The 18,955-nt window shown below is 39.8% G+C and overlaps 1 protein-coding gene across 1 annotated transcript in view; it reads left to right on the forward strand.

The window, feature by feature from the left end:
- Positions 1-218: 218 nt before the first annotated feature.
- SNTG2 (syntrophin gamma 2) overlaps positions 219-18,955 on the forward strand; it is a 196,835-nt gene continuing 178,098 nt past the window's right edge. Inside the window, exon 1 of the mRNA XM_063298804.1 lies at positions 219-398. Coding sequence (XP_063154874.1) covers positions 219-398 — 180 coding nt within the window. The remainder of the gene's footprint in view (positions 399-18,955) is intronic.

An 18,955-nucleotide genomic window follows, 5' to 3' on the forward strand; every position in this document is an offset into this window, starting at 1 on the left:
GGTTTATTGAATATAAAAAGGTTCCCATATGTCAGGCTCTGCCTGCTACTAAATAAGAAACAGACGCTAATTTAAAGAAATCAGGTTCTGGGTTTATTAATAGTATAGTGCATGCCTAGTTAAAGCTGAGAGTGGCGGGAGCGCGCTGGTGCGGGGTTTAAATAGCCCGCGCCGGTCAGCGCCCCTTCCTCATTGGTTATGCAATCCCCGAACCCCGGATGTCTCGCTCGCTGGTGGGTGTGGGGTCGCAAGGCTTCTGCCGGTGCTCCGGGCATCTGCGTAATCTTCCTCCTCAGGCCGGTGATGGCTTATCGCTGGGTGATAATCTTCGGCGATTCTTTGGAGAGTCCTGTGTGTGCTTTGGATCGGGCGTTGCCGGTGTCAGCCTTTGTTACCAGGTATCGTTTGATGGGATCTTTACTTAAAGTCATTATGTCGTTGCCGGAGTTTTTATGCTTTTCTTTTGTTAGTCATTTATGTGTCCTTTGCCCCATTTCCCTGCATTGTTGTGAGTGTCGTTGTGCTGACGCAATCAGTGCAACGGTGCTCATGACACCATATTTGTGACATCAGTGTTCATAGTTTAGAGTCCTCTTCACCAGATGTTTGAAGATAAGCCTTCATAATATGATGTGGACTAAAATTTATGAACGCTCTCGTTTTAAAAAGCTTATTTTTTAATATTCATTTTAACAATATTGTGTATTTTGAGAAACATTACAGATTTAACATATAGAAAGATACTACTGTTTCTGTTATCAGTATAGCAGAATCAGGAATATTTATTTATTTGTTTATCAAATTTTTAACACCGCCCATCTCCCCCCACAAGGAGGGACTCTGGGCGGTTATGCCCGCAAAATGGTGGGAATTATTAGAAACGTGGTTGTGGCCAATTTTCTTTCCTAAATGCTTTTCTTTCACTTGGTCCCCAGTTACCTCTTTCTTGCTCGCACCTGTTGGTTCATCTGAGATATTGTTTGCTCTTTTTTCTTTTTCCATATAGTTCTTAACTGTCCCTTCTTTCAAGGGAAACCAATACTCTTTATGGAAAGTTGTAGCTTCATGAATGCAAATAATCACAGATTCAAACCATGGCATCTCTGTGGGACAAATAGAAACTCTTCTTAATAAGTTTTTAATGTCATATTTTGTTAGTGTTGAGACAAAAGTGCGGATTGATGCTGAAAATAAAAAAGTAGCAGAGATAGTTCCTGAAAAAGTCATTCATTAATCAGCGGTCATGAATTGTGCTATCCTTATTCCTAGAAACTTAATGGGCTCCAGTAAGTTTCTTTATTGTGTAACCCTCTCATCTTCCCCTCCACTTTCATCACTTTCTTACCACAAAATACTTCATTAAGGATAGAAAAGCAGAAAATCTATATAGATTCATTTGGTTAAAAGAATTTAGATTCTTTTTTTTTTAAGACTGAAAGCTTAAGACACTTTTGTAATATTTGACTTTATTGCTCCAGTTAAATCCCTGGTGAGATGTTCTCCTTACAACAAGGCACTTCCAAAACTTGCTATTAGAGCTTCAGCATTATTTCTGAGTGTAGTTAATCTTCTCTTGTCCAACCCCTTAAGTTGGATAGGAGAAGGTAAAGCTCATCATGCTACATTCAAAAAGGAGAATTGTGGTTTTCTTTTAAAAAGCAAGGGATATCAAATTATTTGTGGGATTAGTTATATCATAAAGATGAATCAGATGTTACAGAGAGCTTCACTGAAAGTTATTCAAATATGTAAAAAACCCATCTATTTCAATAAAAATAGCCTTTGATGTCTTGCAAACAAGTTTGTCTAATTTTCTACCATTTAATTTTTTCAACTAATACTGTATGTCAACAAATTAGCAGAAAATCAGCTTTCTACTCTAAAAGCCAATGGATTTTATGTCACTCCTCTGTAATTTAATCCTTGTAGCCAGATGCATTTGCATCAAAAAGTTCTGCTTTTGCACATAAAATAATTGAGTTCCAAACAAAGAAAGAAGCCAACAATGTGTGCTCCCATGTTTTATATACCAGTAACATCAAAAATTAATGCATATCACTTGTGACCAATATTTTTCATATTTTCTAAAATGAATATGCTTCTCATGTTTTGTTAACCTTACAAATAAAAAGAAAAGGAATTTGTTACATTGAAATAGCTTTGATTAAACCAATGGCAATATTTATGAACCTCTTACAAGGGCACAATTACACCAATCTTTTTGAATACAGTTCAAATAGTATTTAAACATAGAGCAACATGATTTTAGGCAAAATGCACAGAGATTCTACAGCAAGTTTGGAAGTCTATTTGGTGTTTGGGAAACAGATTTGGAAGGATTCGTTTTTAAAAAATTAAAACAAAATGGTAAATGAGGTAGGTGCTGCTACTTTCTGCCTCTGGATCCTTTTGGACCAGATTATTCAGCTGATCTGAATAAATTCACTGAATGCTTTTTTGGCTTTACCATCTCCCATGGATCTGATATCACTGGCATTCTGTTATATTACATGCAAAGTATTGCTACTTTAGAATATGAGGGAGGTTAGATTGTCATCTTCTTTTGCTACAGCTCGAGTCTAGAAGATCACTTTCTTGCCTAGCAAATAAAGATAATTTAAAAGGACTATTCTGCATAGTTTTTACTCAGGTTTGTCCCATTCCATTTTAACTTAAATATGACTAACCAGTTTTCCTCCATAGAGAGTGAGTCCAAGGTGCTAGTCTACAGCTAATGCCTTGCTTGTTCCAGGGAACAATTCCCTGTAGTTAAGAAAACTAAATATCAGGGGGAAGAGTTCTAGTCTAACTGCATCCATGACCCATGGGATTTCTGTGGAAGATGATGGGGAGCTTACTAGTACATAGCAGCTGTGTGGAAGGTCTATTCTCTTTCAGTTTGTATTTATAGTTCAAAAATTGCCTAATTAATGCATGAAGTATCCAAAGGCTAAATCCAATAGTATGTTTCATTGATGAAAACAGTTTTTTCACCCTGCAGTCATGAGCGCTAAGAAACATGTTTTAAAGATTCTCCAAAGCCTCTGGAGTAGAGTTTGAGGGTGGGTTGGATGCTACACACTAGAGGAGAGGAAAGTCCCACTGCAGAGGGGCAATTTTGCTCTTACATTTCACCCAATATTCTATTTCCAAACTTACCTGTGAATAAAATGATAAAATGCTGTTTGATACATACAGAAGTAGCAGCATGCAGATAGTGCCAATTCAGTGAAATACTACTGCTATTACTACTACTACTACTAATAATAATAATCCTCTAAAAAGCTACTGTGGATTAAATGGGAGGTAAGTATGAAAGAAATTTATTTATAGCTATATATTGCCAGGCTGCTATTAATCTTTTATGCAGAATCTTGTTATTTGTTTTTCACTTGTTTTTTGAGTTCAAATATAAAACTAGTCTTTTTAATATGCTTTTAAGTCTTTATTAGTATTTAAATATTCCATCTCTATCATATTTCACCTTCTTCATTCTCACCTCTGCTGTTGTCATTTTGACAGAGAATGTACATTTTAAGAGGCTTTTATGGAAAAAAAAACACTTGTCAAGCTAAAAAATTTCATTAAAGCTGTTACAGTAATTTCATGAACATCACAAAATACTAACTATAGTGTGTTTTAATGTTGATTACTTAATCTCTTGTACTGATAGATGGCTACTTTAAATGAATGAATGAATGAATGGCAATGGGGTGCTCCAATTTTCTTGTGGCATCCTGCTGCATGTACAGTATATTCTGATTGTAAAGTGCTGAAATCAAGCACGGTATAGAGAAGGATGGGCCTCCCTATCTGCCCTACATCATCTTGCTCATTCATTTGCATGGAAGTATTTCTCATTTAAAATGATAACATGAGGAGTTAAATTCAAGGGATGAATGGGTGAGGCCATATCATGGCCATATTGAATCCAGACATTATTCTCAAAAGCTTTGTTTTTAGAAAAGTTTTGTTTTGATTATTTAAGATCAAGAGTAAACTTTCATTCAAGTTCAGCTCAACCCCTAAGGACTTCAGGGACAAATCCATGCAGTTCAGAAAGGTTTTGCTACTGCTTTATTATGGAAGGTTTTTTTTTTTAATTATCAGTTTATCCTACAGCTGTTGTATTCCCTGGTATCTCCATCTAAGAACTGGTAATGTAGCATGAGGCATTCTGAGTAAATTTTGCAAGAGTTTATTCTGTCTTGAGCAAGTAACATAGGAGAAAAAAAGAATGAGAAAAAGAAAAGAAAAAGAGTAAACTGAAAAAATCCACTATTCATCACAATTGCATACTTTGGTGGCATTATCTTAAAATTTATTCTTTTAATAACAAAAAAACAAGATTATACATTTTCAGGCTAGTGAAGAAACTTTGTCTTCTTGAAAGCAGAATGGAAAGCAATATGTTGTTCTTCAATTTATAACTGGACAAACTGCTAGTAAGTCCTCAAAGCAAGGATTATATAAAGTATGCGAAGAAACTCCTGAGAGTGCCAATGTAAAGAACCCACCAACCCAATAACATATGCGAAAATGCTTTGCAGATTAAGCTGTGATGGAGTCAAAAACGAATCTGAAAAAAGGCATAGCTATACATTTTGTTTATGTAAAGTGTAAAGGAGAAATTTTCATTACAACAAAGATGACTTAGGTCTACATGTCAGTTCAGTACTGTTATCAAATTGAAATCAGATAGTAGTCAAGCAGTCTTCTGCAACTTGGCACCCATCAGATGTGCTGCAATTTAGGATACACTGGAGTAAAAGGCAAAAGATTCATGTGAGCCGAAGAGGAACCAAGCATGAAATGTGAGGGCCCTCTGGCCTATACGATTTGGTCATGTCTGGCTCGGTTCTTCTTTGGTTTCAATACATTGCACAAGTTAATATACGTTGGAGAAAAATACTGTAGTTAAAGATGTAAATACGAGACTGATTTATACTCCCTAAATATGTAATATGACATTAGTAAAGAACTCTGGCTGTGTTGAGTGGGGGTTCATCAAAGAGAATTATTCTATGTAGGTGGAAAGAAATTTAAACAATGTTAAAGAATGAATTCAACAGATACTGTATGCTCTTTATCAATTCTTATAATGTCTTTACATTCTAAACATAAGCAAACAAAGCAAAATGTTTCTATATGAACTAGATTTAATAATAATATCGTAAATGGTTGAGATAGTTTTATGTTAATATTACATGGATATTTTTTTCCCTTAAGTTTTAGTTCACTTTAATTGCTATTTATGTAATGGTTCTACTGTACTATCACTTGTAATACAAAAAGTTGTATTACTTTTTTAAATATTTCACTAATAAATTTTTTTAAAAATAGAAAGCTCTAGAGTTAAGCTTTACTAGCTGGGAAATCTGGGAGTTATAGTCCCAATATATCTGGAGTATGTGAGCCTGAAGAAAGTTCAGTTAGAGAAGTAACGTGGGGTGATGTTTGGACCTCACATTCTTTCATGGGCCAACTTCAGAAGCTAGGATAAATGCAGTGCAGGCATTCTGAGGAGCTGGAACCAAGCACACCCTGAGAGTGTGCCTGGGTGGAAGTTCATGGAAAGGAGATTAGCTGGACATGTGGAGGGCTGTGGGCAGGCAAGGAGTATGAGGTATGAAAAAGGTTGACCAGTCTGAGGTCAGAGAGAAAAGCAAAGTCTTTGAATGCTGAGGAGTGAGCCAGAGCTGATGTCAGGAACAAATCAGAAATCCAAGAGCATAACAGGAATCAAAGACAGAACCAGATGCTGAAGTTGCTTTCAGCAACTGAAGGGTGACTGTTGTTTAAATCCCCTCCCTGCTGGGTGTGCACAGCTGCAGCTACTTTTGTACAGCAGTACCAATCAGGAGGTGGCCAGGCTGCCAGGTTCAGGTATGCTTGCTGCTTAATCATGAGTCACTCACTATTGCAAAGTGCAGGGACTTCCTGCCTAGGAGAGTGGATGGGAACCAAATGCATGGAATAACCAAGCCTGGAATCCATAGCTGTCATTAAACAGTATGTGTGGGGTAAAGGTGTGGGATGAAGATGTGTAAATCGTTCTTGTGGACAAACTTGGTGAGAACAATGGTTGGATCCAGGTATCTTGTTGATATTTGGTGTAGCAGCAGATATGCTACTTGAGTATCAAGTAGGTTCTTTTTGCCTCCCTACACAGTTCTGGCTGATAAGTGGTAAACAGTTTGAGATCCATTTCCCTGAGTCCAAATAGTCCTGGTAGTAAACTGGGCCCTGTGATCCAAGACAAAGAAGGTGGGCAGTTGAAAGACCGGTGCAGGAACAGGCTGGTACTTTCCTTGGCAGTGGGGATACCCTCCAAGAGATAAAGTCCCATATTTTAGTGAAGTGTTCCACCACCATAAACATGGTAGTAATTCCTTGGGAGTATGAGAGGTCCATTATAAAGTCTATGGAAAGGGTTTTCCCTGGGTCTGAGAGTACTGGTAGAGGTTGAAGGAAGCTTAGTTTGCCTGGGACAACTTTAACTTGGTGACAGGACAAGTGTTTACATGTTAGTGCACCTCAGTCTTGATATATGGTGCTTACATATAGGTTGAAATGTCCTACCACAGGTGTTTTGTGCGCCAGGTGCAGCACCTCCTCTCACAATTCCTCAAGAGGCATATAAAAGTGGCCACAATAATACAAAAGGTATCCATAACCCTGGATGGAGATGTCTGGGACTCATCTGGATTGGACTAGAGTGGCTAAAGATTAGCCTAGGTGAACTGAGCTCTTTCCTGTAGATCTTGAATACACACTGTCAGGAGGTAGGGTCCATGATGACTGCAAATATTCTAGCCACAAGATGCTGATTATGGGTAGATCTGTGGCATCTGCTCTGTAGTTTGGGAGCCTGGACAAGGCATCAATCCATTTATTGTAGGCCTGGAACACGTAGGAGACCATGAAGTTGAAGCACAAGAAGAAGATGGAGCAGCAAACCTGGCACTGATTCAGTTTTTGGGATATGTATAGGTGGTCCAGGTTCCAGTGGTTGGTCTGCACATGTACCAGATGCTACACCCCTTCCAGATAGTGTCTCCAGACCTTGAAGGTGTACTTGATAGCAAGCAGCTTTTTCTTCCAGCCATAGTCAACTTCAGCCAGGTTCACCTTCCTTGAGTGAAAGGCACAGGACAGGGTGGTTCATCCGGCATTGTGGACTGTAGGAGAGTGGCAACATTGGAGACATTGGCTTCAGATATGAAGAGCTTGGAAGGTGCCAGTCTTGGATTACCCCAGGAATTCAACCTTAGTGAGGTTGAATGTGTTCATTTCCAGCTTGGCATAGAGACAGTGCTCTCAGAGATGCTACAGGATTTTTGACAAGGCTGATGTCTTGGAATGTAAAAGGATGTCATCCAGGTAGATGATTAAGAATAGGGTCCCTAACAATGTTGTTCTTGAAATTTATTTATTTATTTATCAGATTTGTCACCGCCCATCTCCTCCGACCGGAGGGACTCTGGGCGGTTTACAGCACAGAATAAATATACAATAAAAACTCAAATAAAAACACAGTAAAATTCCAATAAAATCTCATTAAAAACCAAAACAATTTCTTAACTACCCCAGCTCATAAAATCCAGATGGCTATGATCTCTTCAACCATCATGTAGGAGGGGCACTTCAAGGCACCAGCCAACCCCAAGTATGTCAATTCTCCTCCCCCCCCAAGCCTGGTGGCAGAGCCAGGTCTTCAACCTCCTCCGGAAGGCTAAAAGCGATGGGGCTAATCTTACCTCCGGGGGCAAGATGTTCCAAAGGGTGGGTGCTATTGCCGAGAAGGCCCGCCTCCTGGACCTCGCCAGATGGAATTCTCTTATTGACGGGGTCCGCAGCATGCCTTCTCTGCATGAGCGGGTGGGACGGGCTGATGATACGGGGAAGAGGCGGTCCCTCAGGTAACCTGGTCCCATGCCATGTAGGGCTTTAAAGGTGATAACCAACACCTTGAATTGGACCCGAAAGCAAACTGGTATCCAATGCAGCTCACGTAGCAAAGGTGTTATGTGTGTCCTTCTAGGGGCGCCAAAAATAGCCCGCGCAGCCACATTCTGGACCAGCTGAAGCTTCCGGATACTCTTCAAGGGTAGCCCCATGTAAAGCGCATTGCAGTAGTCTATATGGGAGATAACAAGGGCATGAGTGACCGTCCAAAGGGCTTCCCGATCCAGGAAAGGGCGCAACTGGTGCACAACATGAAACTGTGCAAAAGCCCTTCTGGCCACAGCTGCCACCTGCTCTTCCAGCAGGAGCCGTGAGTCCATGAGGACCCCCAAGTTATGCACCGGGTCTGTCTGGGGCAGTGCAACCCCATCCAGAACTAAAGATGACAAAGTCCTGGATACGGAGGAACCCTTAACCCACAGCCACTCTGTCTTACCAGGGTTCAGCCAAAGCCTGTTGTTCCCCATCCAGATCCCTACAGCCCCCAGGCACCGAGAGAGGGCAGTCACAGCATCACTTACCTCACCCGGGATGGAGATATACAATTGAGTATCATCAGCATACTGATGATACCTCATCCCGTGGTGATGGATGACCTCGCCCAGCGGTTTCATGTAGATGTTAAATAGGAGAGGAGAGAGGACCGAGCCCTGCGGCACCCCACAAAGGAGAGGTCGAGGGTCGGATCTCTCCCCCCACATCACCACCGACTGGGACTGGCCCTGGAGGAAGGAGGTGAACCAGCGCAAAACTATGCCGCCCACCCCTAACTCCGAGCCGACCCAAAAGGATACCATGGTCTATGGTATCGAAAGCCACTGAGAGGTCAAGAAGAGCCAGGATGGATGCACTACCCTCATCCTGCTCCCACCAAAGATCATGCATAAGTGCGACCAATGCCGTTTCTGTCCCATATCCTGGCCTGAAACCTGACTGAAAGGGGTCTAGATAATCCGTTTCCTCCAGAATCCTCTGGAGTTGTAATGCCACCACTTTCTCAACCACTTTCTCCAAAAAGGGGAGGTGGGAGACTGGATGAAAATTATCCAATACAGTAGGGTCCAACGATGGTTTCTTGAGGAGGGGTTGTACCAGTGCTTCCTTAGAGGCAGCTGGAAACACCCCCTCCCTCAAGGATTTATGAACCATCACCTGGACCCAACCACATGTCACCTCCCGAGCTGCTTTCACCAGCCAGGAGGGACATGGATCTAATTGGCCAGTGGTGGCATTTACTGTCTGGAGGATCCTGTCCACTTCTTCGGGTCCAACAGGATCAAACTGTTCCCAGAAATGCTGGAAGACCATCAATAAATACAGATGCTAAACAGTATGACCAGAACAGAGAGTGCAAACAATTCAATTGATGGGTGGTCCTGGCACTAGGGCAATGGCATAATCATTAGACTAATGCAGAGGAAGATAGTTGGTCTCCTTGGCATCAAATACATCATGGAACTATGTGTAGTAGTTACTTGGATACTCCCTCAGTTCCAGACAGCACTTGAGTGGGCCACAGAATTTCCGTGTGATTATGGCACCATTGGACAGGAAAGATCAATGTACTCTTGTACCAGGAAATCACTGGGTCATGAAAATGCAACCATGGAAGACCCAGTATAAGCTGAAATTCAGTGGCTGGCATGACCAAAAACTGAAGCTATTCTTGGTGCTACTATATGTACAGGGCCTGAGTTTGGTGATTTTGGTTATGGGTCCTGCCACCAACAGGCATCTATCAGTGATCTTGCCAACACAGGAATTGCAGTTGCATCAGGCTCTTGCATTTCACCCCTGAACTCTGTGCCTGAGACCGGCAGTGGAGGTCTACTTTCCTATCTGCTGGCCTTTCTGCAGCTTTCCTGGCCACTGGCAGACATAGTGTTTTGGCTGGCCACAGTATAAACAGATGTTTTGCTGGTGCTGTCAGGAGTTCTTGGGTTTGGATAGCTGATTGTGACTACTGCCCAACTCTGTGAGTTCCTCTGCACTGACCATTGGGTGGCCACTGGTGATGTACCAGCATTTATTGGTGAGAGCAACTGACGCTTTCTGTGGGTGACTGCGTGCCCCTGTTGAGCCTTGAGCATTCTGAGATGTCCATCTAACTGCATACAATGCTGGATCAGCCCTTGTAATGTGGCAGGATGTCCAACTCTGGCCAACTAATCTAAGATCTCATACAAGAGGCCTTCTTGGATTTGGCCTAAGAGTGCTGTGTTGTTCCAGGCCAGATCTTGGGCAATTATCTTTAAGTTAGAGGTGTATTGCACCATGGAGTATTTCCCCCAGCATAGTCAGTTTGTACTCGTAGCCTTGATGTGGTCTTCAAAAGTCTGACAGAGCTCCTCTAATATTGGTTTTGCCACCACAAGGTACAGGGTGGCTTATGTGATGGCAGGTCCCATCAGGAGATTTATGACAAACTGTGTGCTTCCAGTGGGAAAGCACATTCTGATTTATGAATTGCACTGCACCAGGAAGGCTGTGAACAGGTCAGGGCATTCATCAGATTTTTCAGAAATAGCTATGGGGCACTTGGGCAATGTGGTGCTGAGGCTCCTAGTGTCTCCAAGCGTGTCTTCTGGGAAAGATATTATGGAGATTTGATCAATATAAGTCGAATCCAAATTGGTAGAGAGATAGAAATGATTTTTTCCCAGTCATGATATTTTCTTTCTGAGTATATAGGTTTTCTCTGTTTTTTTTCTTATTCTTAGTGCTGCTCTTATAAATAATTAGCATATTTCAAATTATTTATATAAGCCTCATTGCAAACAGTATACAATAATAGCCATTCCTAAAAATGATTAGATCAACAGATTCACAATCTGTGTGAAAATTAAGGCTGGGTTTATTCCAAAAATAGAAGATATTTTCCATCAAGTTTCTGTATTTGAGGTGGTGGTGGTGGCAATGGTGGTGTTGGTGTAGAAACTGCAGCACATCGGGAAGAACAGTAAAAATCAGACAAGTCACCTTGCAGAACCGGTTTTCATTAGTGTAAGGCAACCATTGCATTGTGGTGTCCCCCTGAATGTTCATTTCTCTGCAGAAGTATTTCTTCATCTATATAATAGCTCCCATGGATAAAGGTTTCATTACTGAGTATTAGTATTAGGTGTTACTGGTTTTACTGGTTTTACATTGCATGCAGTCTTCATGGACAAAGTTAATGGTTGCTCACTTCATCTCTGAAGTCACTAAAACTAATTGTCCCCAGTCTAACACTTGAAGTATTAATGAACATAGCTATCATGGCATGCAAAGAAGAAAAATCATGTACATTTTTAAATTGTTCTTTTATATGTATGTATGTGTGTGTGTGTCTGTGTATATACAGTGTGTGTGTGTGTGTGTACACATAGTGTGTGTGTGTGTGTGTATGTGTATGTATGTATGTGTATATATACATACATACATACATACATACATACATATATATAGTAGAAGATAGGGAAGAAACAAAACCACAATTTATATAAATATATATAGACATACAGTATGTTCCCGTTACACCATTCCCTTTTGAGATAAACAGTATTGTGCAACGTACACAAAAAGAGTAAATAATAGTAAGCAGAAAAAAATTAAAGGCATGACATAAGAATTCTAGTTCATACCAAAACCATTCACTATACCTTCCCCATAGTTTCTGTTCTTCCACCATATGCATACAGTAATTTTAATATTGTCTTTTGTTCTTTAGACTTCTCTCTCTCCCTTTTTTTAAGATCTCATCAACTTTATCAAATGTCCTTCTTGGTATTCCTCTTCCTCTTGACACATTCCCTCAATGTGCTTCTTTTGTACTGGTTGCTCACTTTTGTATTCGACCCACGTTAATTTATTATCTTTATAGTTTTGCTGGTTTTACAACAGTTCTTAAATCACTATTCCCACTGCATTCATCTTATTTTTATGTTTCTCCTGACATATTCAGTTCTTTTTTTCCATAGAACAAAGTGGACAGAAGCATATTCTTATACATACTCAGTTTTGGTTCTTTCAACAAATATTTACTCCACCCAACAAGCCATATATTACCCATACTTCCCACTATGTTTCTACAAACATTTTCACGTTTTAGAATTTCCCAATCCATTTTCCCATTATTAGTAAACATTCTATCAAAGTACAAATTCATCTACCTATTCTACAGTACTTTTTCACCATTCATAAATAATTTACAATGGTTGACTCCCTTTTCTCTGTCAAACATAACTACCTTGGTGTTTGATGGATTGATTTTCAGATCCAGATGTCTTCTGGCATCATACAGTCTATGTACCATACACTGCAAATTATTCATGTTTGTAGCCAACAGCTTGGCATTGTCTGCATACAAAAGTACATGGACATTGCTGAACAATTTTCTGTCATTACTACAAGCATTCATTCTACATTTATCCGTACATACTTTAAAAAAACCAACGGGATAGCACACATTTGTTGCCTGCTTGCTACTCAGTGTTGAACCATTTGCTAAACATTCAACTTATTCTCATGCATGCTTCATTTCCAATAAATACTGTTTTTGAACAAACATCATTCAACTCAATATTCATGCAAATAACTCCATACTTCAAGTCTAGTCACTTTATCATACAGTTTCTCTAAATGAACAAATGTATAATTAAATTTTATTTTTCATGTTGATACATTTCTCATAACTTGAAAAAAGCAAAATCTGGTCTGCAGTCCCCTGTCCATCATAAAGTCACGTTGCATCTTCCAACTTTGCTCACAGTTTTTCCATAGTCTTCCAATCATCAAGCACAGACGCAGTTTTTGTGCACACATTAAACGGTTTACCACAGCATGCCCCTCCCTCCCTCCCTCACTATATATATTTATATATGTGTGATGTATACAATTTCACCATTCTCACTGCATTTGTAACTTCCTTTTCATCAAATTTTCCTTGGATGCTAACATTTTTTGCATTTGTTTCAATCCTACTCTTCGTCATATCACTGTTGTTTGCCTATAAATCTCTAAACTACTCCTTCCGGTATTCTCTTCAGTTCAGTTTCATCCTAAATCTTTTCATCACTTTTATTTTTAATTCTATTCACTGCAGTGGAGGGTCCTTGTTTAAGCCATTTCACCGACTTCCAAAATTAGTTTTCTATCAGATTCATTCTGCATTTTCTCTCTCTCTTTAATTCTTATCTACTCCTTGCTCTCTTTGACTACATTTTTGCAACTGTCAAATCCCATGTACCTGGTAAACCAAAGAAGTAATACCCACATGGATTTCAGGAAGGTACCTTTAATGTTAGTGGGACGTAAAAATAGGTCACTAAGGTGGAGGCTTTGAGGCACTTTTTTCTCATGTCTCTCACATTGGGACTATTCTCATAGAAACTGAACTCTTCCTCTCCTGCTTTTTTTCTTATTTCTGACACCAACTATTTTTGTTTGTATATGCATTATGTCATGCTATTCTTTCTCTCATCCTCAGTTTTCACAGAAGTCGTTATGTTATATGCATTTTTTCACACATAACTTATTTCACCTCATAATTCCACCAAGCACCCTTTCCTTTTGATGCATTGATAAACCTGTATTATATTATTCAGACTAAGTTCCAGTAGGCAATAAAAAGATTAAGCTTGATAAAACAATTGCTGTCTTGTAAATAAATGAATATTATGGGGCTAGACTTTTATGTTAGCCCCAAAATAATTTGGAAGAATTGACTAAGAACATGTCATGAGTAATGATGGCGAGCAGGAAGGGGCTCCCATCCAGGGTGGAAAACGCATGCGTAGTACTGAGGAATTAAGCAGCCATTCAAAGAGACACAGATCAGGCCCGCCTTAACTTTGGGGTTTATCTCTCTGGGTTTTTCCCACGCTTATTCAGTTTGTTAGGATTCTGTTTATGTAGCAGTAATAAACACTAGAGAACTACTCCTCGTCTCAGTGTGATTCTCACTGTTAGGACAGAACAGGTTTATTCCAACAGTTTCCCTGTAGAAATTACAGATACAGCTAAGTGGTTTGTATTTAAGTTAAGTTATAAGTTAATGAAAAACCTACAGTAAACTGTAAAATCTTACCTGATCCTATGGGATACAATTAATAATTAAATTAAATAATAAATAATAAAAGTTTATCATTGTAACTACTGGTAGATCTGAGCTTCTGCTCACTCTGAAGGTAGGGGGTGGGGCATCAGTTGCTGATGATTTGTTCTTTTATAGGTCATTGTGCCTGCTAAAATGCTGTCCGAGAGGATTAGAGTATCTTATAAATGTGATGTTCCCGGAAAATTGGTGAAAATATTCTAGGGCTGGCCAGTGAAGCAATCCAACAGTACACATAATATGAACATACCCACAGGAGGAATCTGGAGACATAATAAATAAAGTAATGAGTGGTCCCAGTCCCCTCAATTAGACACCAATTCATCAAAGGCCCATCTAAAAAGAAAGGTTTTAAGTGCTTTCTTGAAGACCAGAAGCAAGCAGACCAATCAGATCTCTGAGGGCAGCATGTTCCACAGTGTTGGGGCTACAACAGAGAAAGCCTGACTCCTGGCCCTTACCCCCTCACTTCTCTTGAAGATATTCCCTTGAGCAGGTTTATGATTTTTGTTTTTTTTAAGGTCTTTATTGCCTGACAGGCTTTACTTGAGTATCATTGAATCTGTTTTTGAACATCCTTGATCTGTTCAGTATTGTTGACATTTTTTGTTTTTGATATCTTTTACTGTACTCAAAGTGACATTCTTAAAGTTCATTCTGAGCATTTATTATTGAATTCAAACATTTGCCTCTAATTCTTGAGCAGAGAATGAGGTTAGCAATAATCAATCATATCTAATTAGCTGGTGACACACTGTGTTTACTGTAATTAAACAAGCCATTACTGCTTACTTTCTCATGATTAAGATCACACAGATTGAGAACCAGCTGTTAATCACTCCTGTTCCAAGGCTAATGTCATTAACATTAATGCCTGCATTATAACCGGGGGCTGTTTTTAATAAGCCTTTTAGTTGAAAAACTTGATATAAGTAACTAATGAAGCATATCATATGTCTGTATAGTGGAAGACTTTGCAAGCATGAGATTAGCAGGTATGAGTTCCTGCTCACCCTTGATTTGAATATGAGAAGACAAAGACGGCCTGGCCAATGGAGGGAAAAGAAGCAGGCTGGGTCAGAGGGTTGATCTTCCCACTATTTTTTCTCTGATCTCCTTAGCTGGCTGTACTGGGTAATTTCCCTCCAAAACTCCCTGGCCTTTTATCCCCTGAAAAAGACCATAGAATGCCAAATCAGGCCATAGCTTCTTTGCATCAGGCCCACGTCAGTGGCCAAACCCTGTGTGGTGGGGGAAGAAGAAGAACAGGAAACAGAGTTTGGGACTCCCCAGCTGGATCAAATCGTAGGGGAGACGAGGAAAATGATGAGAAATAGCACTGCAGGAGTCCCCACCACCTGTCCTCTGCAGAGGTCTATCCAGATGCTTATCATAGAGGTTGAAGCCAAGGCCATATTACACTCTAACTCTATCCCCTGGTGCTTCTGTCTTATGGGACAAACAGCTAACTTAACTCATTCCTCCAGAGCATAGGAACACATCCCCCTCCAGATCCATCCCCCAGATCATGGAAGGCAACCAAACACCCTCTGGTTTTGAAAAGCATTAATCACTTTCTCAATATACAGATGAGATGTTCATTCCTAGGAATAACATAAAAACCATTCCCAGATGTGCCATCCTGGACCTGAAGCAATTGACCCACTATGTCAGATACTTTATGTTCTGGGTAACAACTCTGTAATTTATCATAGAATGCCTCTAGGAAACAAACATCCTAGGAAAGGCAAGAGCATCATTCAACCAGCTTGTATCACTTTGATGCCATGCTAGATGCCAAAAGGGAGAAATGAGTTCAACAGCCTGTTGTGTCAGTTCTTTAGATCCAATGCCCAGGCACAAGACCCATGCCAGTTTCCAGGCCAGATGGTCATCTGCATAGTTGTAATACCATGGGTGAGATTCTATTCTCATCCCCTCAAATATATGCTTGTAGAGAGTATAGAAGATGGCCTTGAAGGGGAACAAATGGAATATCTTTTACCAAGGCAATGATTAGATAAACATGGCTTGAGCCCCAACCAAGAAAGTGGTTTACAAAAATGCCTCAAACAGCCCCCCTCCCCTTCACAGGAAGATAAAAGAGGGAGGAAGGGAAGCACATTCAGACTTGCAAGATTAATGTCATACCTATAAAGTAGATTAGACTAAGAAACAGACACTGTGTGGGTCTAAAGATATGTTTATTGGAACAGCTGCTTATCCTACAGTAGCCAGGAGTGTAGAAGGACCTCCAGTTCTCAGACCTGCTCCTTCAGGAGAGTGACACCTATCCACAGTCATCACCAAAATAGACAGCCAGATGGTTTATGGACAATTAGCAAGTCTGTTTTGTTGGGATTCAACTTCAGTATATCACTTCTCATCCAGATCCTTATAGCCTCAAGGCACTGATTCAGGATTTTTGAGATGTAAGATCATGTCCCATATATTTTATGAAATTAGTTTATTTATCATGTTTTCACAAATGTTGAATTATTTGATAGATATGTATATTTTTCCTTACGCTGTATTAAATATTAGGAACTCAGTTGTTTTTTTCCATTGATAGTGCTTAGTTATTATAGATAGTCCTTGGTTAACTATGGTAATTGGGACTGGAAACTCTGTCACTAAGTGACACAATCAAAAAATGCAACATCACATGACTGTGCCGACTTCAACTGTAGTTCTGGCAGTTCCAGCTGCAGTCATTATCAAATCCTGCATGGTTGTTAAGCATAATGTCATGTAATCACCATCTGTGACCTCCTGCTACCTTCCCCATTGACTTTCCTTGTCAGAAGCTGGCAGTGAAGGTCACAAATGGCAATCACATGACTGTGGGATGCTGTGACCATTGTAATTGCAAGCTGGTTGCCAAGTGCTCAAATCACAATCACGTGATTGTGGGGATGCTGTGACGGCCGCAACTTTGAGGACTGGCCATAAGTCTCCTCATTCAGTGCCATTGTAACTTGGAATGGCTGTTAATTGAGGACTATCTGTATAAGATTATTCAATCTGTTCGGGATTTTTGTATATTGGATCTTAAATCTCAGTGGACATGCATCGAATGGCATCTGTCCTTCTGAGGACAGTGTGCTGTGAAATAGATTGTTTTTCCTTTTCATGTGAAAGAAAAATGAAGGCAAGATATAGATGGCTGCTTTTTCATCCTAGGGATTGACAACTCAGGCTGCTCATACCTCTTCCTCTGGTAAACTCACTCCTAGGTCAGGGCAAAGGGGACAAGTTCAAGGGAAAATTTCTGTAGTGCAAACAAAGAAAGGTTTACTAGGCAAGTGGAGAGGTCCTGCTGATGTGGGGTGAAGATTTGTTTTCAGGCTAAAAGTAAGACATTTATTTTGTGCATCTTACCTAAAAGAGGAAAAATGAATAAATAAAGACAGCACCTAACAACTTTCATACACATAGCTATGTATCCATGCAGTTTTCCTTGTAATTATATGGAAAGGAGTTGCTATACCCTTCTTCTTCTTTTTTAAAAGACTTTCTTAGTCTAGCCTACAGCTGAAAACCTAGGAGAATTCCTCCTCCTCCACCACCACCACCACTCCAGTATTTACGTGCAGCATTTTTACTGAGTGTTATTCCCTTACAGCTTATTCTGTAAAACTTTACTAATCACTTAGTTGTGTTTAGAGAACTGAGAATGAAATATTTAATTGTGTCCAACATATACCAAGACTTAATTGATTTCAGAGAATATGGGTGGAGTGTATTAAAGTGTATATAGCTAACTCTGTGAAGAATCCCTATATACCCACATGACATCTGTTCAGAAGAAGGAATTTGCATAACTTGGAAATAGCTTGCTTTTGTCATTCCATTTTTCTCCATGTGCATTCATTAAGTTTGTATGCTAGAGATTCTCAAAAGGTGTGATACCACAAGTTCCTAAAATGATATTTGTGCAACCCTTACCTCCCCAAGAGTAAATGTAATAGTTTCATTGGTGCTATGATTAGGGAAGAAATAGATATATAGATTAATTATAATCTATATGGCATATAGAACAATGACAGTATCTTACAATTTTATAAAATAAATCCATTTCATATTGATTGTTTACTTTTGCGTAATTCCTGACTTAGGAGATTCATTTTGAAGACAGCCACTCTCATTCAACAAAGTCAGAGAAAAAAAATGAAGGGTATTTTCATGTCTTAAATAATCTTAAATTGCTTATAAAATATTGCAGCTTGCAAAACGCTGGCAAGCTTTTTAAGCGGCTTTTGGCTTTCCCTCTCAGCAGAGCCACACTGGGATAACAATTGCAGCTCATCTTCCTTCGCTTCCTGCCTTGTGCTTGGTGCTTGTAAATCCCTCCCTCCACTCTTACCATCTCTCCCTTGCTATAGCTTCCCTTCCCTTCCCCTCTGTCACGATTCTCCCTGGGAGATCATCCCAGCTGAGATGATCAGAGCTTTCCATATATACTTTTTTCATCCAAGATGTATGTATATAACACTCAATGTATATAACCTCCATTTTTTCCATCAACTGGGTTGGGAAGTTGGGCTGAAAAATGACTATTGGCCACCCAGTGAATTTCTGTGGCTGAAAGTACACTTGAATTTGGATCTTCCTGGTACTAGTCCAACACCTTAACTACTAGACTACATTGGCTCTCTAGGCATAAAAACAGTTAGTTAATTAAGTGCTGCTGAGTTGGTGCCCAGCGATGCATGGAGAAATGTGCAAGTATCTTGACCTATTCTGTTTAATAACTTGTAACTCTTCCAAAGCCATTACAGTAATCTCTTTGAGCCTGCCTATCAGCCTTAGTCATTGTCTTCTCCTTTTCTTGACTTTGCAAAGCATAATCATGTTTTCTAATTCATTATCTGTTCACATAGTGTGCCCAAA

The sequence above is a fragment of the Candoia aspera genome, chromosome 1 (assembly GCF_035149785.1).
Source record: "Candoia aspera isolate rCanAsp1 chromosome 1, rCanAsp1.hap2, whole genome shotgun sequence".
Classification (NCBI taxonomy): domain Eukaryota; kingdom Metazoa; phylum Chordata; class Lepidosauria; order Squamata; family Boidae; genus Candoia; species Candoia aspera.